This window comes from Labrus bergylta, chromosome 1 (assembly GCF_963930695.1).
Source record: "Labrus bergylta chromosome 1, fLabBer1.1, whole genome shotgun sequence".
In the NCBI taxonomy this organism is placed as follows: Eukaryota; Metazoa; Chordata; class Actinopteri; order Labriformes; family Labridae; genus Labrus; species Labrus bergylta.
The window spans coordinates 31317251-31338039 of record NC_089195.1 but is presented as its reverse complement, the minus strand read 5'-3'; the positions used below and the strand labels follow the sequence as shown (position 1 = coordinate 31338039).

The 20789-nt window shown below is 42.9% G+C and overlaps 1 protein-coding gene across 13 annotated transcripts in view; it reads right to left on the bottom strand.

Moving 5' to 3' along the window:
* The window catches only part of ptprdb (protein tyrosine phosphatase receptor type Db), a 190703-nt gene that overhangs the window by 19353 nt on the left and 150561 nt on the right, over positions 1–20789 (bottom strand). For 7 of the 13 annotated variants that reach the window (XM_065959143.1, XM_065959148.1, XM_065959151.1 and 4 more), the window contains 15 exons: positions 20453–20646; positions 20180–20206; positions 19411–19528; positions 18063–18650; positions 17576–17670; positions 16559–16815; positions 14542–14635; positions 12487–12711; positions 11800–11960; positions 10419–10430; positions 9771–9883; positions 9582–9623; positions 8283–8380; positions 5566–5689; positions 2851–3026 (listed from right to left, as the gene is read on the bottom strand). In XM_065959143.1, the coding sequence (XP_065815215.1) occupies positions 2851–3026; positions 5566–5689; positions 8283–8380; positions 9582–9623; positions 9771–9883; positions 10419–10430; positions 11800–11960; positions 12487–12711; positions 14542–14635; positions 16559–16815; positions 17576–17670; positions 18063–18650; positions 19411–19528; positions 20180–20206; positions 20453–20646 (2324 nt within the window). The remainder of the gene's footprint in view (positions 1–2850; positions 3027–5565; positions 5690–8282; positions 8381–9581; positions 9624–9770; positions 9884–10418; positions 10431–11799; positions 11961–12486; positions 12712–14541; positions 14636–16558; positions 16816–17575; positions 17671–18062; positions 18651–19410; positions 19529–20179; positions 20207–20452; positions 20647–20789) is intronic. The other 6 variants (XM_065959149.1, XM_065959150.1, XM_065959152.1 and 3 more) reach the window with 3 other exon arrangements.

Below are 20789 nucleotides of genomic sequence, written 5' to 3'. Positions count from 1 at the left end.
CTCATTTCAAGTCAAAAATAAATAATTTTATTAAATATAAGGGCAAGTACACCTTAAATGTCTAAATTAACATCTTATTTCACTACATTCAAAAATAAAGGCCTGAACTGGTTGTTTGTTGTGTCCAGAGAGGGATTTTTTTGTGTGCTGGCAGCACCGACAACCTCTGTTTCAGAGCGCTTCTCATCAGCGTTTTGGTTGCTAGGTTACAAAAGTTGGCTTGCAACACTTTCACTTCCCTTGGAGGTAAACTTTAAGTCTGTTTTAAACTGCTCCGTGTGTTTAATAGTTACTTTTATTCAAAGGAATTCCACAAAGCGCAGAACAAAATGGTGTAAGCGGCTCTAGACCCGGAAATTGTACCCTCAAAAGAATTGGAGTCAGACAAGTTTCTCGTTAACCATTGGTGTTGACAGAGCTGGTATCAGAAGTCCCACCTCTTCTTTTTTTTTGATTGGCCAGAGAGGGAGAAGTGACACTTTCGAGGTGATCCAAAAGTTGAACTATTTTCAACTGAGAGAGCTGTGAGTGCAGCGCTGAAACAGCTGACGTGGAGGGTGTTTTAGCGGTGAACTAGATTGAGTATGTAAGATAATGAGCGCTGCCAGTGCAAAAACAAACAAGGTTAACGGACACATGAGATCATTTTCTCATTTCAAGTAACTTAACAAACACATTTTACTGTAAAGTTTCTTGAAATAAGATAATGATCTGATTGAGTAAATCTTTGCTAACTGCATTGGCAGCTTTATTTTTGGGGAAATGACATGCAGGAAAGGAGCCACGGGTCTGATTTGAATCCGGCTGCCCGCTTTAAGGACAAAAGCCTCTGTACTTGAGGCTTTTGTCAGATATTTTTGACTTGATATTAGACAAACCCATTTGTTAAGATAAGAATGTTTGCAGTGCAGACTCCAGCCCTACTCTTCTCTCTATACAGATGCATACTTCTTTTGGGTGGTGTAAACGCTAAACAGTTTTTCCTCTACATGGCGTGTCTTAGCTCCTTCTCTTTTGTCCTCTCCTTGCCTGCCCTGTTCTCTTGAATCCATCTGGACTCCACTACCCTTCCACAGCCTTAAAAATTCATATTTCTCTCTTCACTGCTGCCAAACCGACCATGTCCGATCACTTTCTGTCCTTATTCAACTCTAAACAAACTCTACTTTTCTTACCCCATGTCTCACTGATTCAAGCTTATAAAATGATCTTCCTCTTCTCAGACTCAGCCTGTTTTTCTAACCTCATCATCCTGTCCCTTAATGTTCCTGATGGTCTCCTGCCTACAGTTCTACTTTACCATGTCCATAACTTATACCTATTTTTACCTTTCCAGTGCCTGTAGTTGAACATCCACTCTCCCTTATACTATATCTTCCTCTTGTTTGTCAAGAGCTGCTGAGCTCCACAACATTTCTTCAAAAACAGAACGCTGCTGCTACACACGAGCCAAACTGAGGGCTAGCCGATGTGCAGTGGCTCAGACCAAGGGAAAAAAAAGGTCTAAAATACAGACATCCATACTTATCGGTTTTAAGGCGTTAAATGTAAGGTTGTCAACATTTTTGGATACTTTGATACCACATGTTTTAAAATAGAATACAATCTTGGTTATTTAAGTGATCAATAGTACAGAAAAGTACCAAAGCTGTGAAAGAAAACTTCAGATCATCCGTTCTATTTTTTAACTAAAAGCTGCTGTGAGCAAAAAAGAAAGAGCATCAAAGTCTATAAAAGTATTTTCAATGTAATTGTGCAATTTAGAGAGTGGGCAAGAGTTTTCCTGCAAGTGTTGGTATAATAATGGTACACCATTATTTGGTGCATTGGACCTCCATTTTTATTGCCATAGTATTGAAACAGGCACTGATACAGCCTGATTTAATGTAGACTCATAACGGTATCTGGTATCTTGACAACCCTGGTTTTAATGTAAAATATTAAAGACCTAATTCTGCTTTTTTAAAAAAAAATTAATTACAGGAGTAGTGTGAAACACCATAACTTGGCAATGTATTTGTGAAATTTAGACAATCCTCTCTCTCTCTCTTTGGGCTAAAAATAGGACTGTGGATCTGAGTCTTTGTGAAGCAAGACATTTTACTGTTTCAAAACACCTGGTATGAAAAAGTATTTAAAGGTCACATATTATACTTTTTTTTCAAAAAGTTTAAATAAGTCTCAGAGTTCCCAAAAAACATGTCTGTGAAGTTTCTTGTTCTAAATCCACTCTGATCCTGTATTTGAACCCCTCTATTTCAGCCCTGCTCAGAACAGGCTGTTTCTGTGTCTGTACCTTTAAATATGTAAATGAGCTGTGTCTGACAACGCCCCCTCTCTGGAAGGGCTCGGGTGTCTCAGTGCTTTCTCGCTCCATGCCCTATTGTTTATGGTGAGAAGGCAGACTCAGAGGGCAGAACAAACACCTAGCTGTGGGAGTGTCACCCACCTGGGGGAGGGGCTACTGCCCTTTGTGATGTCATGAAGGGAAAATCTCCAAACGGCCTGTTTGAGCACACATTTTCTGAAAAGTGAAGCAGGCAAAAGATGGAGAGGATGGACTTTTCTTATAATTGGGGGGTTTGTAGACGGACTACAGACACATATTAGAGTTAGAGAAACATGGGGAAGTGGATTTTGCAGAATATGTGACCTTTAAGTATCTACAATGTTGACAACCGTACTCTACAGCACCTCTGTAGTTGATCCTACCCAACAGACCGATATGCTAATTCTGTCTTCTCTTCATCATTTATATGCTCCCCTACGATCTCATGTCCTATCTCCGCTTTTCCTTAAAAGTCATCCTAACTACAACATCTTATCTATCGCCCAGTCTCCTTTCCTTACCCTTGACTTCTCTTCCAGCTTTGTCATCATGATGATATTAGCCGTGTGCTGCTCCCAGACCATCCTCCAGAACTCCCCGAAAGTCTCAGGGAGGGACCCCTGAGTGGCGATGTAGGCATTCTGACGACGGTAGCCGTCGATATAGTTAGCGTTGATGTAGTCGCTGCCCGGGACACCTGCAGGACAAAAGTGAATGTTACCGACTGTGATGGGAAAATGGAAAGAGATGTTGCACAAATTGAGGAGGGTGAATGAAGAGTGATGGAGTAAAGGGGGTACAGGTTAAACCAAACGCTGCTGTTGCTCGTCTTATGTGTCTTTCTGCTGTCTCGGACTTATGATGAATGACATCAGGGTCGAATGTTTCTGATAAGAAGCAGAAGATTCTTATTTTGATTGACCGCAAAAAAAACTATAAGGATTATTTTAAGTCTAATGAAAGTATGAAAGCAGGTTTATGTCCCAGTAAGAAAGGGGAGAGGAGGGGGGATCGTCTGAGGTCACGATTATTATTTTCACAGGGCCAAGCGTTCTTTGGTGTTGGGATTGTTCAGCCGTCTTGTTTTATAATAAATGCTAAGACGATCATGGGCCCTAATCTGAGTATACTCTGGATGTGTCGCTTTGAATGGCAATATGACTGTAAGGCCGTCTCTCTGTAAGACTCGGCTGACACTGCTTGTCCTGGAGGGGATTGTCTGTGTGTGTATGTGTGTGTGTGTTTGTGTGTGTGTTTGTGTGTGTGTACATGTGTGTGTGTGTGTGTGTGTGTGTGTGTGTGTGTGATGCGAGAGAGACCGTCTGTGTGTGTTTGATTTAGGATCAGTCCTGCTCATCTGGGGCCTAATACCATAATCCCAAAAATCACTGAGTCATAGCTCAAACATGCACACATACACTAAAAACGGCAAAGTACACACACAGAGACGCACACACACACACACGGACGTGTACGCGTGCATTGAGCCGTGACCCGATTCTGCCGAGCTGGGACAGAAAAACTCCTTCCGAGTCGTCTGATAGCGGTTTACACTTTAAAAAAAAGATGGAAGTCAATGAGCAAACAGAAGAATCCCGGCAGAGAGAGAGAGAGAGAGAGAGAGAGAGAGAGAGAGAGAGAGAGAGAGAGAGAGAGAGAGAGAGAGACTCCTGCAGCGGATTCTCTTCTCGCTGCTTCTTTTATGGACACCCCCTTAGTCCCAAATGCTCGTAAAAAACCCCATCACACACACACACACACACACACACACACACACACACACACACACACACCCACACACTCAGCAGACACTTTGAAATGACAGAGGCGTATGGGGGGGGGTTTATACAACTTACTTTAAATTGGATGAGGACAGACGGTAAGAAGAGCTTCAACATATGTTTATCAACCTCAGTCTTTAAAAGACAGCTTGCCTAAATGCTTTGATGTGCTGCAACTTTATTGCAAGGGACTACAGCAGAGGCACTATGCAGATTAAACAAACAAACACACACACACACACACACACACACACACACACACACACACACACACACACACACACACACACACACACACACACACACACACACACACACACACACACACACACACACACACACACACTTCCAGTCACTCGGTGGCCTCACTGGCTTGGCAGAGACGGTGTGCTCAGGAGCATCTGTGGAGGAAAACTGGGAGCTAAAGTGCATATCTATGCTTCTGCACATCCTGGACATGTGTTTTAAATCTATAGCTGAGTGCATGTGTGTGTGTGTGTGTGTGTGTGTGTGTGTGTGTGTGTGTGTGTGTGTGTGTGTGTGTGTGTGTGCGTTGTTTTTGCTCTAGTGTGTTTGGACATGCTCAAGAGTATATGTGTTTTCTAAGCTGAAAGAAAAGACAGACAGCCAGGGCTCCAGGACAGGCGGGGGCGGAAGGGCTGCTCACACATGCTCTGCCCAGATAAGGCTCATCTGTTTGGGCTTGGCCTCCCACTGAATCCCTCTCTTCACATCGGAGCTGCCAGTTTCTCTGCCTCAGGTCTTTCCCGGCTGAGGTGGGTGAGTGCGCTTCAAAAACACACACTGAGAACAAGACTAAGACTATTTTCCCTTCGCATTTTTAAGGCCGTCTAAATGCGGCAAAAACTGGCACATAATGAAAATGTGTTTGTGAAGAGGCTTTTAATTTACCTCCATGAGCATTTAACTGGTCAAGTAAGAGGCCGATTGAATGTGTAACGTGGTGACAAAGTGGGCTGGAACAGGAGCTTGTTTGAATCCTAAATTGATATGTATTTTTTTTTTATCGCTGATGCAGGCTGTGTCTGCGTTGAATAGGATTGGACGATGCAAAACATCTTTGGGCTATTAATACTCCATCCCTCACACACACACACACACACACACACACACACACACACACACACACACACACAGTCACACATATACATTTAAACACACATACTTGTGGGGACTCTTGCTGACATAATGCACTCAAAAAGTCAAACTTAACCCACACAGCGACATGCCCCATTAGAAGCCTTGCCCCGACCTTAACCCACAAACAGAGTCATCGACCTCAAACAGCACTTTGAAGAGGTGGAAAAAAAAAAAAAAATCCCCTCACTTCCTAAAAATGTCCTCACTCTCAATTAGGTCCCCACAAAGATAGAAGTGACACACACTAACACACACACACAGTGGCGCACAAACACACTGGCGTGGGTTTCTTACCCTCGATGCTGGAGAGTATGACCCTGGAGTGATCATAGGCGATGACGTTAGCGTAGCGGTTCTTTGGCTTGTTGACCTCCAAGTTGGAGTTCTCCCAGGTGAACTGCTGACCGGGGTCGACGGACTACAAGACGAGAGAGAGAGAGAGGACGAGGTCAGAACAAGACCGAGGAAATACACCGACAGAGAGAATAGACTTTTATGAACTAATGTTGTTTATGATGTTGTTTTTGTGACTTTAAAGCCCCCATGAGGAGTTTTCACTGGTTATGAAACAGCCTGAAGTTAAAAGTGATGCCTCTATCTGTCCTACAAAAGTAAACAAACTATTCAAACAACTTTTTCTATGTAGTCATTTTTAACGCCCACTGCCAAGTAAGTGTCAGATGAGAAGAAAATCAGTGCTTAAGGAAAATCACTTTTTTTTTTCCAGATTTCTTCACTGTAAACATTTACAAACGAGTTATAAATCTGACTGTTGGTTACAGTTTTCTCATCAAACACTCCCTACACATGTACAGGACAAACACAGCAAAGAGATAAGATACTAGTTTGTCCACACGGGGCGCCAAATCGTCACAATGGCTCCTCACGGGGTCCTTTAAGGTTTCAATGCCTGAGGTTTGACGCTCCCACCAGCATGAGCCAAGGTGGTCAATTGCATGACTTTCCAAACGATACAATCTCTCTTTATCTTCAATAAAAATAAATATAATGATCCACAGTAGCAAAGTACCCAATCTTTAAAAAGGTTTCACATCTTCGGTCCTATTTTTAATAATGGCTGCCTCCAGTGATTCTGAGATAACTGTGTGCTCTGGCAACGTTTTTAAGTTCAGAAAATGAATTTGTGCACTTGTGAGCAGTGAGCAGGAGTTTGCCTGCATTTTTTTGCTCATTAAAAACAAGAAATCACCACAAATTGAGTGCCTATGACGTCTCTTTGTTGTTGCCACGGTAACAAAACAGATACTGATATCGTTAAAATCTTTACTTCAGCCGTATCAAAGTTTAAAAATCTGGTATTGTGACGACCCTGTGTAGCATGTCAGTAATATTTGGGATCATTGGTGGACGCCCCTCCCCCGCCTCGTTTGTCCCTATCCTTCTTCCTGCATCTTAACCCATCTGCCCCTCTCCCATCTTATAAAAATCTAAAGCCAAGTCTTGCCACACCACAAGCAACCAAATACAAATTGCAATTCAACAAGCTCGTATTGAACTTTTTTTCCACAAACACAATATCTCATTTCAAGAAACAACAATGATGTAGGGGCTTTCCACCTTCTAAGACAATACTCCCGACCCGGAGAGCTGCTACAGAAAGATGATAAAAGCACAATAAATTCCTCTGAGAGAGAGAGAGGATGGTTGTGTTAGACCAACACATTAAGTTCCTGGAGGGTAATTACAGTGTAACCACCGCTGTTAGCTGGGAGAGGCAGACATGAGGTCATTATGAGGCTGTCGATGGAGAGGGACGAGGAGGAGAGAGCCAGAGCAATTTAGCAATTCTGAATATTTTACGACACATAATTATGGTTTGGTTAGGGGGGGGGGGAATGGACAGGAGTGGTACTGGATGTGTGCATGTGTGTGTGTGTGTGTGTGTGTGTGTGTGTGTTGGAGGCTGCTTTCCACACGCTGCCCAGCATCATGTGTGCCTGATTATTACACCGCAATCATTTCTGGCCCCTCTCTCTCGCTCCCTCCTCCATCCATCTCTCTCGTCCCCTCGTTAAAGGTTCACTAGCGAACAAAGCGCACAGTCATGCAGAGAGAATGTGAGGCTCAACACACAGAGAGAGAGGTTCAAGCTCGCACCACAATTACACGTACGGCTTCTCCCTCAACCGTCTCTCCATCTCCATCCTTCTCCCCCGACGCTTTTTTTTTTCTCCCCGCTCTGTTTTTCTACTCTTTGCATAATGCGTCCCTTGTTGTGTGTGCGTATCTCTGTCGCAGACAATTTGTCTCTCTCTCTCTCTCTCTCTTGTGGTAGCCAATTAGAGCCTCATGTCTCCTTCTTCAACCAGTGCCCGTCGGTCTAAACTGCCTCTCTTTTTTTTGTTTTTTTATAAAGGAAAAGAAAACATTTTTACCCCTTTAATAGCTCTCTGTGGAGCTCAATGTAATGCGTGCGCTATTTGCTTCACAGCCAGCATGCTGGGAAATATTTTTTACTGATGTGTTGTCCTATTAGGCGCAACAGTTCACCACACCAAGTTCATGCACATTGTTATCTCGGAGTAAATGCTCCCTTTTTTTTTGTGCTGCAAGTTGGTGGAAACTAATCAAGAAGCTTCTTCTTTTTTTTTTTGCGCCCTGTATCTCTGAGTGCGACTGCTCTCGGTCGCTGCCTCTTTATTTCTATCTCTGTCTCTCCCCTCTCTCCACCAGAGCGTAGAAATGAGGGCCTGATAACCATCTGGCTGTAAGCAAACCCTCTTTGAGCTTGCAATTTCAATTTCCCCCCCGTTATATTTGTATAGATAACAACAAGACAGCAGGGAGAGGAAAATGGAGCTTTTATCTTTATCAAAATGCCGCTGTAGAGGCTCTGTATGTGGGGCTCAATCTACAGCGCTCAATACTGAAATTGAAACTGAGCAAAAATACGTGGAGTCACCGATAAATATGTGTGTGTGTGCATCGAACAAAACCAGCCGAATTTCCCGAGTTAAAGATTTTCAGGGGCAGATAATCGGCATTCCTACCTCGTACTCTTGAGAAAACTTGAGATTGTCGTTCGCCTTGAGGCGCTCGATGTGATCTGCCATCTCGGAGATGGGGATGGGCGGGTGACTCGCCATGCCTGCAGAGCACAGAAAAAAGAAGAAGGAAAAAAAAGGCAATTTGGATACGTGTGCGGCTAAAGTCTTTCAGAGGAAAATGTTAAGAGAAAGGATTCTCAGAGGAGGTGTTGTTTAGCGTTCTGTCCAGAGTCAGCGGAGGAAGCAAATGGAAGCGTTTCTCTTTTTTTTTTGATTGTTAAGTGACCATTTTCTCTCCAGGCAGAGAGAAAGAACAATGTGCGTGTTGGGGAAGTTACTGAGGCACAGGGACATGTCCTCAGAGTGTATGCACACTGCCGGGGACGATAAAAAAAGAACATGACACAGGCGGTTAAAAATTTAGGATGATGAAAAGAATTTTGGGACGTCTTCAAGAAGTACTCCAAAAAGACATTTTGATGAGATGTTGGTTGAAGCAGCTTCATCCTATGTGGGATGGAAGGTTAGTTAGCGTGACAACGGCAAAGAGAAAGAAAGAAGGAAGGAAGGAAGGAAGGAAGGAAGGAAGGAAGGAAGGAAGGAGAGACCAAAGTAAAGAAGAAAGAGAGAAAGAAAGAAAGAGGGAACGACAGAGACAGAAAGAAGGAAGGAAGGAAGGAAGGAAGGAAGGAAAGAAGGAGGGACTGAAGTAAAGAAAAAAGAGAGAAAGAAAGAAAGACAGAGAGACAGAAAGAAAGAAGGAAGGAGGGAAGGAGAGACCGACGTAAAGAAAAAAAAGAAAGAAAGAGGGAAAGAAAGAAGAAGGAAGGAAGGAAAGAAGGAAGGAAGGAGAGACCGAAGTGAAGAAAAAAGAAAGAAGGAAGGAAGGAAGGAGAGATCGAAATAAAGAAAAAAAGAGAGAAAGAAAGAAGCAAGGAAGGAAGGAAGGAAGGAAAGAAGGAGGGACTGAAGTAAAGAAAAAAGAGAGAAAGAAAGAAAGACAGAGAGACAGAAAGAAAGAAGGAAGGAGGGAAGGAGAGACCGACGTAAAGAAAAAAAAGAAAGAAAGAGGGAAAGAAAGAAGAAGGAAGGAAGGAAAGAAGGAAGGAAGGAGAGACCGAAGTGAAGAAAAAAGAAAGAAGGAAGGAAGGAAGGAGAGATCGAAATAAAGAAAAAAGAGAAAGAAAGAAAAAAGGAAGGAGGGAAGGAGAGACAGAGAGAAAGAAAGAAAGAAAATGAATGTTGCAGAAGAGCGACAGCAGAGAGGAGGAGAAGATCTGTGGCGGACTAAGACCAACTAACTTGACAAGCGCCGATAACCGCGGTACACTGACACACGATACGCTGGAAAAGGAAACAACAGCAGGGTTAATCTTATCAACAAAACTGATACTACTGACTTCACATTTTGACTGACACACAGTCTGTGCGTGTTTGTCTACAGGAGTGTGTGTGTGTGTGTGTGTGTGTGTGTGTGTGTGTGTAGTTTACCTGGAGTTTGGAAGTTGATTCTGCGTAGCTCCACGGGATCAGTGGGATGATGGGACGACATGGCTTTGCTGCAGGGGAAGCTGCCCTTCCTGCCCTCAGCTTCGGCCCTTTTCCTGGAATAACAGATGAACACACAGCATGTACAATAACCGCAAACACAGACAGCAAACCTTATCCTGCATGAAACAAGGATGAAAGTGTGCAGATTACTGCTCTTAATCATGACCGCGATTTGTGTTTAAATTTGTATAAAGTATTAAAAAAATCAGAGAATAGAAACAGAAAACTATTCCTTCTATCTGTACAGACAGGGACGGGTTTAGAGGGGTTGCCAGGGGTGCCATTAACTATTAAGTCCAAATTCCTTGCTTGAACCAGGCTGTAAACATGTTTATGTCTGTGTGCAATCAGGCATTTTTAATATAGGACCAAATGGGAATTTCATGGCTTTTGCATCCAGCCACAAGTGGACACTGAAGGAACTGCAGTTTTTTTTTTTTTTTAAAACATCTGCATTGGCTTCAGTTTTCAACACTGGTTCCTATGTAGTCACCAAAAAAACATTGCAGTGACCCTGACTCTACCGGCGTCTACTATCTGAATGTTTCAGTAGGACAGAGGAAACGAGGATAAGAAGTGTTTGTTTACCTGTCAGGTTTGCTGGATCCAAACGACGGAGAGGGAGCAGATGAAAGAATGATAAGAGAAGAAGAATATCATTAGTGTCCATTCCACAAACAGCAGGGACTGAAGCAGAGCAGGACTCATTATTCTATCCCTCTCATTAAAGCTAATACGTTCCTTCTTGTTACGATGCTCGGCAGGTGAAAAAGCATCATCTATGGATGCAAAGATAATCAGCCGGTGTTAATCCAAATCGTCAAAACCCATTCACCCAGGATGTTATCTCCCAAGACACCCTCTAACTGTGACTTCAATAATATGATAACATCACAGAAATATATTGAACCTAGCGCGGTCTTAAGTCGTGAGCGGGACGGTAATGGCTGTGAATCCCCCCAACAGGTTACACTCCAGGGTGTATTAACTTTAGATTATTACCACCAAGGTTAATCATTTTTCAATGCCGCATCAGTCGCAGTGATTATTTCCTCCTGTGCATTAACAAAGCTTTAGCCAGAAGACGAGATGATTATCATGAATGATGCTAATGGCAGGTAATGTCGTCTCCCCAAATCTGTCACGTCGGCCAACTTTACCACCTGTGTAATGGTTTTAAAGAACAGGGACAAGACAAAACACTTGAGATCTTGAGAGCTGGACTCAGATGGGATGAGTGTAATAGATTTGTAGTTCTTTATGTTTCGTAAGTACAGAAAAGGTAACTGAATAAACCGGGCTGTGCTCGACCTCGGCCTGGTTTTGAGTTGTTGAGGACATTGGTTAAAAAATGAATTTGTAACTATTTGGCCCTCTGAAGAAGAAGAAGAAGCAGAAGAAGAAGAAGAAGAAGAAGAAGAAGAAGAAGAAGGAATACTTTATTTATCCTGCTTAGGGAAATTCAATTTTACATGCTGGTGGTGGTGGGGGTTCAGTGCCTTGCTCAAGTGCACCTCAGCAGTGCTCAGGAAGTGAACTGGCACCTCTCCAGCTACCAGACCAATTTCCAGGCGTGGTCCGCACCAGGACTTGAACCAGCGACCCTGTGGTCCCTACAGATTGAGCTACTGCTGTCCCTCTGGCAGCGGGAATAAAAGACCCTCTTGGTAAGCAAAGTTGGCCATACCTGAACTACCTGAACTTCAAGGTAGGATTATATCAAAATTGTATTTGACCAAAAATATTTTGAGTAAATTACACAAAGACACAACAGGCTACAATGAAAATAAAATGAAGTAAACCCTGTTTGAGTTTCTGTTGTCCTTATGTGAAGACGTTTGTTTACACCAAAACTGTCGTCTCTCTAATCCCTCATCCTGTCTTCCTGATTTCTTCCCTCAGTTTCACATCAATCCAGTAAATCACACAAAGACCGTCTCATCCTGGATTAAACCCCCGCTGTCCTCACCTCTTGAAGAGCAGAATGGCGATGACGATGCAGACGATGAAGATGACGGCCAGCACGGGCCCCACCACCCACAACAGACCCTCCTCCTCGTCCACGATTGGCTGAGGATCCACATCGGATGATGTCACGGGATCAGAGTACGGGCTGGTGGCGAACATAGTCTGCAAAATGGAAGATATGGTTGTATTCATTTTGACATGAATTAGTTCAAACCAAGACTGTATAAAAATATGGACAACACATCTCCATGTTCTTTCATTGTACAAAACTGAAGCCAAAATAACAAAAAACAAACTGCACTGAAATATTGCACTTCAATAAAGCAACACAGTCTACAGCGCTTTGAAGGAGACAGCTGTTCATCTACTCTGCAAATCTGGTAAATAACGCTGCAAGAGCTGCATTTGCCAACAGAGCTGTCAATCATTTCACATCAAATAACGAATTAAAACTAAACTTCACCGACGCGTAAACTTTAATGTTAACTTTTTAGTTTGCCTCATATTCCACTTGTTAACATGGAGGAGGCGGGGTTTAGGAGCTTAACAGGGGCCAGTCAACAGGGAGAGCTCTAAATCTTTTGGCTTCACTTGTCAGGAGCTCTTGAGCTGTCCATTCTTTATACAGTCTATGAGCAAAACTGTATTTAGAAGGTTGAACTTTGTGTGTCTGTGTTTTTATACTCACATTCTCAGAGAGGTCGAGCAGCGCGAGCACAAAGAAAACATACTCCTGTCCGTTCTGTAGCGGACGGTTGCGGAAGTCACCGTAGTTCCGACCGTCGCCCAGCGTGAACTCCAGGGGGAGGGTCTTAAAGTGGGCACTGACGTAGGCTCTTGGATCTGATTGGCCGGCCTGTCTGCGGATGCGGAGGGCACGACTGATGCTGGTCCTGTTGATCTCTTTCAGGAGCTGAAAAGGAAGAAAGACGGTGTATGGGTAGATAAACAGAGGAGAGGGAGGAGGGGAAGGAGGGGGAGGGGGGAGTTCATCGAGAAAAGAGCAAAGAGATTGACAGAAAAGATGAGAGGCAGGAGAAACGGGGGACTAAAAGGCATCAAACGGTTGTAATTTTCATGTGATAAATGCCAAGTTCAAACAAAGTGCAGCATCAAAGGCCAGTCACGCTACAAATCAACAAGAAAAATCAATGGAGCCATCTTTCTGTAACTTTAATAACATTTTCCCCTCCAACAAAAAAAACCATATCCCTCATATCCGGAGCTGTATACCCAAGTTTAATGAAAACACGGGGAGGGAAAGGAGTTTTCGCAGTCTTTCCCCCACACAAAAACCCTCATCAGAGAAGGAATAATGGGCTGTAAAGAGCATTATCACCTGAGCACAAATGTCTTCATCATCAACTGAATTGCTAAGTCATTTATCCATTGAGACAGTGGGCCCCATAAAACCTCTATTGAAACCGATCTCATACACATGAATGGGCTTTCAGGACGGCGTAATGAGGTGATGAAGTCTTTGGAAAAATGCAAGGAGTGGAATCAAACGGGAAATGTTACGGGAAAAGTATTGTTGGATTGAACAGGCAATGGATGACAAGGTCATTCACCTTTGTTTAACAAAATACAAAAGGTCTGATACCATGGAGAGAAAAAAAACCCTGTCAGTAGACTAAGCACTATTGTTTGACTTTTGAATTACATTAAGACTCATTTCACAAAGTACTATGATAGTCTGTGACAAGGGCAGTTATGTGACAAAAAATGAATGTATGATACACGGATGGATGAAAGGATGGATGGATAGGTGAGTGGATTGATGGATGGATATATGATGGATTGAGGGTTGTAAATGGAAGGATGGATGGATGGATGGTAAATGGATGGATGGATGATTAGGGATGGATGGATGGTAAATGGATGGATGGATGATTAGGGATGGATGGATGGTAAATGGATGGATGGATGATTAGGGATGGATGGATGGTAAATGGATGGATGGATGATTAGGGATGGATGGATGGTAAATGGATGGATGGATGATTGAAGTATGGGTGGATGGTAAATGGAAGGATGAATGGATGGATAGTTGATGGATGGATAGATATATAGATGGATTATAGATGGAAGGATGGATGGATAGATGTTTGAAGGATGGGTTTATGGTAAATGGATGGATGGATGATGGATAGATAGATATATAGATGGATTGTAGATGGAAGGATGGATGGATGGATGATTGAAGGATGGGTTGATGGTAAATGGATGGATGGATGATGGATGATGGATGGATTGTAATTGGAAGGATGGATGGATGGATGGATAGATGGATGATTGAAGGATGGATGGATGGTTAATTAATGGATGGATGATGGCTGGATGGATGGATATATAGATGGATTGTAGATGGATGGATGGATGATTGAAGGATGGATTGATGGATGGATATATAGATAGATTGTAGATGGATGGATGGATGATTGAAGGATGGATTGATGGATGGATATATAGATAGATTGTAGATGAAGGATGGATGGATGGATGGATGGATGATTGAAGGATGGATGTATGATAAATGAATGGATGGATAGATAGATATATAGATGGATTGTAGATGGAAGGATGGATGGATGATTGAAGGATGGATTGATGGTAAATGGAAGGATGGATGGATGATAGATAGATATATGATGGATGGATGAATGGATGATATAAAAAGCTTGTTGTTGAGTCCTTCATTAGCCTCTGACTGGATTCATCTCCTGTCAGCTGCATGTCTCACCTCATCCATGTTCATCTGGTCAGGCTCCTCCCAGGGATTCAGGAACTTCCCTCCTCTCTGTTTCTTCAGAGGCACCACCACCACATAGTAACCCCTGAAACACACCAAGAAGCACCTTTTATATCATGATGTTTGACAAATACATCTGATTGGCTAGCTTTAATCATTGTCAGATTTAAAGACAGAGGGCAGCACTGGACGGAGGAGGCTTAAAAGAACTGATAGAAACAGAGATAAAGCTTTCCTTTTCATTTAAGACCCTAACTCCTTTTAAAGTTTGAGGAGTTAAAAACACAAAAGGGAACAAAACTAAGTTAAACTACTTGACTCAACATCAAGCATGAATGCATTTACCTAAGCATAAGGACACTGCTAGCATGGTTATAAGGCTAACAAGTTCTGCTGACTTATTCATATATAATATCTGTTTTGTTTAGTTACTTTAGTTCAGCTGTTTAATTATTGAGCTTTAATTCAATAATTAAAGGAGGTGCTCGTGGGCAGATTTTCTGACTTTAAACCAAAGTTTTTTTTTTAGTGATGAACACATACAAAGAAAAACACGGTTTCCTTTATTTTATATTTTAAAGCTACTTTGAGGAGTTTTTAGCTGGTTAGAAAAACAGACGGAAATTAATTGTGTGGACTTCTTTTGACCCGCAAAAGGAAAAGAGTAGCCACAAGGTTCATTTCTATAAAGGGGGTGCCTGTAGCTTAGGGGTTGACGAAAGCTATAGTCCTTCAAGCCGGCAGACCAGACTAGAATCCGACCTCTCGCATGTCATTCCCCTCTCTCTCTCTCCCGATTTCTGTCTCTATCCACTGTCCTATATATACAATAAAGGCATAAAAAGCTCCCAAAAATAAACCTTTAAAATGTATGCCTCAGACCGTAGGTGTCAGACAGAGTTCCTTTTGGGTGAGTTTTTTGGTTTAAATAATACCTACACATGTACAGGACAAAATCAGCAGAGAAATGAGACGTACTGCTTTGTCCACAGGGGGCGCCAAATTCGACACAGGGAAAGTTCCTCAGAGGAGCTTTAAAACCGTATAAAATGCATGAACATGTTTTTGATCTTCTTACCTAACTCTTAGCATGGGCCATTAAATAAGATATGTCCCTTTATGTCCAACTGTTCCCTATATTTTTCTACTTTAAAGATGGAGCGTGTATCATTTGCTGCAGTTGGAACGGGCCTTGTCTGAAGAGTGTGAAACAGAAGCTAAATCATCAGATGAAGGGAATTTTCCAGGAGTCAGACTATAAGCACTGAGTGCATGCACGCCAAAACCGTCCATGTGTCCTCAATAGATGACTCATTTCAGTGCATCATTCATCACTGAAGCGCGCACACACACACACACACACACACACATGCTGTGACAAGTCATACAGTAGAGAGTTATTTCTGTCAATGGGAGAAACTGGGTATTTGCTACAGCTCTGATGTCGAGTTATATGAAATGATATAAATGTTGGTTTTGCATTTTAGAGAGGGAAGAGAAGGAGACATATCTATCTGTGTAAAGCATGAAAAAATGCTTCCACGGTCTTGTAACAGTGTGACCAAATGGGAAAAAGTACTTTGTCTTATTTCAATTAAAGACTAAAGTCCTGTGAAATGAATCGAATGTATTCTGAAGTGACAGGAACAAACAGTCGTGACAACATGTAAGTAGCAGTTAATGGATCAGGTTGTACTGTTAAGGCTGAGGGACTACTTCTTCTTGGCATCTGTATTTGTTCTTGGTAACAAAAAAGCTGATGAGATTATCAGCTTTGTGTTTCATTTGGCCTGTTGTGGGAGTTCTCCGATGTTGGCAGCAAAGCGAGTTGGAGAAATCCCAGCTGATAGACCAATAAATGAAAAGCAGCAGCAGCAGGAGGAAGATGGGAAAATTACCTCACAGCATCGTTTGAAAACATCCTAATTGGAGCAAATTCTGCACAGGGTGATTTGCACAAACGCTCACATCTAGAAATCATTCTCTGTAAGTGGTTCATGATCACTACCTGACTTTGGCTGTCGTCTGCACCGTCGGAAGCTGCACAGTCACCATGCCGTCTGCGTTGGTCTTTCCCACCACGGTGGGTTTGGTTTTGAGGATGTCGGGGGCGGTGGTGGCGGTGACGCGGTGCTGCAGACCCCCGGCGCTGTTGGCTCGATTGGTGAGCAGAAAGGAGTACTGGGTGTCCGGCTCCAAACCAGTGATCAGCTTCTGAGTCAGCTTCCCATCCACTTCAACAGACTGGCCCTTCCCATACAGGATCTGGACAAAGGGTTGGTGAAATAGACTCAAGTTAAATTGTGTATGGCATAAAATGGACAACACATCTTGTTAGTTCTCGAATAATTCTTAAAAATCCCTCCATCTCTTTCTTATTGAAAGACCTTCAGCTGTTCAAGTTGCCAAATATGCCCACAAGGATTTCAAAATCATCTAACCGGAAGAGTTGAAAAAATGTATTTCTCCTAAGATTTATTTATATTTTTTTGAATGCCTTCATTTAGACATTAAATAAGACAGAGGAGGAAATCAGGGAGAGAGAGAGAGAGTGGGGAATGACATGCAGGAAAGGGTTGGACTTGAACCCGGGCCGCCCACTTGGAAGACCACTAGCCACTAGGCCCTAAGGGTTGACATTCTTTTTTTTTAAATTTATGCTTGGGCTTTTTGTGCGGGAAAGGAGCCACAGGTGGGATTCGAACCTGGGCCGCCTGCTTGGAGGACCAAAGCCTACATACATGGGGCGCGCACACTAACCATTGCGACACCAGCGCCCCAGGGTTGACATTCTTAAAGGCAACCAAACACAAACAAATCTAGACAACCAAAGTTCTTAACATTAAAATAAATCTTGCTGAATCCACACTGTGAGTCATTGTTGAACAGGTAGTTTCATTTCCTCCCCCCCCCCCCCTCCCCAAACCTTTATTTGCACCCTGCCTGTGTTTCTTTGAACATCATATGAGACCCATCCTGTTTTATCCGACTGCATTTACATCTAATAAAATGTAAATAAACTCACGGTGAACGGCTGGGCGGGGTTCTTGTCTCGGATCTCCCAGGACAGCAGAACAGAGTTCTTCATGGAAGCCTTGACTCGGAAGTTTGCAGCAAAAACTAGGGTGGAAAAACACAACAACAACAAACAACAATAAACAAAAAAAATATGCTTTTGCGTCTTACCAAATCCCTCGACTGATCCAAAAGTAATGACCTTACCTGGGGACATTTCTCTAGTACCAGTCTCAAGCTAGCTAACTGCTAACTGGTCAACACGCACAGTGAGTGTTACAGGACAGGGATCACGCCCCAAGACCCAAAGACTCTTACCTTGTTTTGGGAAAAGGACGTAGGATCTAAGACTACAGTGACAAGACAACGAAAAAAGGACACTTAGGATGTTGTGTGAATGACTCTCTGTATGCATGTGGGAATGTGCTGTTAGGAAGCGTGTGCTGCATCCTGAGGAATGAGGACGGGGTTGTTAGAAAAGCGAGTATGAGTCCTACCTTGATCCAGCCGCTGCGTCCTACACTGGACGCCGGGGCTGTACGGCCCGGGGCCTACAGACGTGAACGCGCACAACCTGACATCATACACAGTATCGGCACTCAGACCCTCCAACAAAACGCTCGACCCCGGAGCGGGCACAACGACTTCTGAGGCGTTCCCTCGGCTGTTTATATCCTTGTACAGCACCGAGTACTTCACAATTTTCCCATTTTGCTCAATTAGCGGCACTGATTTCCATTCCAGACGCAGAGTGGTGGCAGAGGCCTCCTGAGAGATTATATTCTCAGGGTATCCACTCGGGGCGTCTTCTGGAGTAGTCACTTCCTTCACCGCCTCCTCTCCGTAGCCCATTTTGTTCCGGGCGGAGAGTCTGAACACATAGTCGGCTCCCTTGTGGATGTCCTGGGCGGTGTAGCGGTTCTCCTTGGTGGGGAACTCAACAACCGTAAAGGGGAGGACGTCGACACGGCCGAAGGTGAGGCGGTACCCCAGGAGAGGGGTGGGCGGGTTTTGTGGTGGGTACCATTGAAGCAGAGCAGTGCTTGAATCAGTGGCACTGACCATCAGTTTGGGCTTCTCAGGCACTAAAAAAAAAGAAAAGTCAAAAGAGAAAACAGGCGTGAGACAGAGTCATGAAAAGATCTTTTGAGGATATCCCTGTGGTCAAAACAGTACCTATCCTCTCTTTTCAGATAATGCCCTGTACATGTGCAAATTGTGTGTTTATTGTTTTAAAAAGTCAAATGTGTCACTCACTGTGAATGTTTTGCTGTGGAATTTGTGAAATAAAAGTCTAATTGTGTTTGTGCAGTGGGCGTTATCTCACTCCTACCCCCTGACAGCGCTTTGACGACTATTAAAAATGACTACATAGACTTTATCAACCTTGTCGGTGATGGACTTGTTTGCTTTTTTTAGCTCATATAGAGGCATTAATATTCATCTCAGTCTTTTTCATCACCAGCTAAAAACTCCTCATAGGTGCTTTAAGTTGATGAAGTTGAATTTTTTGGAATAAATTTTCTTTATAGATAAAAAACAGACTTTGCAGATTTGATCAGACATTAACTGATGCTGCAAATTAAAATAAATCTTCACGTCTCATTGGCTGCACGGACAATGGCCTCATTCGTTCTTGTATTAATTTATTATTACTTCGTTTTAGCTTAACACTTGCTGATGACTGATTTAATTATCTTCTCTTGAAAACACCAAATCTAAATTTGCAGACATTCCACGTACCAAAAAAAAACGCTCTGTATATCATATTGTGCTTGTTTTTGTGTGTGTTTGTAGCTTTTTGTCTTTCTGTATGTAGGTTAAAAAGTCTGAGGAGACACTTACATGGCATGGCTGTACAGGCAGAAACCGGTTTGCTGCGAGCCCCATCACCTTTAGCGGTGTAAGCCCCCACTGACACAGAGTAAGATGTGTCTGCCTTCAGATCTCCAAGAACCACATCCTGCAGAACAACAACAAAAAACAAAACAAAACACCATCAGCTGCAGAAGGAAGCTACTCCTGTGTACCCTCAGGACAATGAGCAGTCCTTCAATTTGATAAAAAAAAAAGAAGGTCTGGGTCAGACCAGTCAAAACTGGTCTAAAAAGGTGCAGCCTCGGGGATCAAAGGTGCAATCCTGTGCTTTCTGTCTGGTAAAGTGGAGACAATTACTCAGTCTGTCTCTACAACAACATATTTCAGCCGGCGCAGGAACAATATTCTGAGGACTGCTTTGTGAAGTGAAGCATGAGACATAATTTGTGATCATCTTAAAACTACGAATTTCAAAGCAACTACATCCAATTATCTCCAAAGAGCTGACAATGTGTGACAACAAAAACATCTATCCAGACACGAAAAACTCATTAAGCCTTGTCTCATAAGACTAAACACAATACTTTCTTAATTTCTTGGCTCAAAGAAATCAAAAACAATCGTCAAACCTTTGCCAATACCCCATTATGACTCATATGATCGCTTATCTCTGTGGTATAAAAACCATCGGCCTGGTCATGGGAGATTTAAGAGCTGCGATTTCATGAACATGACTCGTCTACTCTCTGTGTGATTATTAGGATGAAATATGAGACTGAAAGGAGGGTGTACTCACGTATTCTGTTGAGTCATCGTTTTCCCACTGAACGGTGAAACGTGTGGAGAAAAGAGGAAATAAAACAGAAAAATAAAGGTTTTAATATTTACACTCAATAGTCACACGAGTCAAAGCACTGTTAGTCCCCATGGATGCATCAGTATCAACAGATTCATCATCATGTATTTTTTTAGCTAGAGAGAAACTTCAAGATGCTCAAAATGCGAGAAAAAGAAGTAAAATCTGATTTTTATCAGACGTATAGAAACAGTTCCTTAGATTTTGTGTTACCTGAGTGTCCTCAATGAGGATGTCCTTGATGAAGGGCTGACCCTGCGGCTCTCCGTAGTTCATCCTCATATAGTGGACTTGGTAGCCTCGGATCTGACCGTGTTGCTTTTCGGGGGCGGGCGCTCGCCATTTCACCCTAACGGCCGAGGCGTTCACAGTCTCTGCCTCCACCCCTCGAGGAGGGCCGCTTGGAACTACAACATGCATTTTGGGATAGAGGGTCAAGAGTCACAGATGATGCACGCTCAAAACCTCTCAAGTCAACGCGAAACAACTTTTTTTTTTTTTTCCTTATCAAAAATATAAAGCAGTTTCAGGGGCTGATAAAAAAAAATAC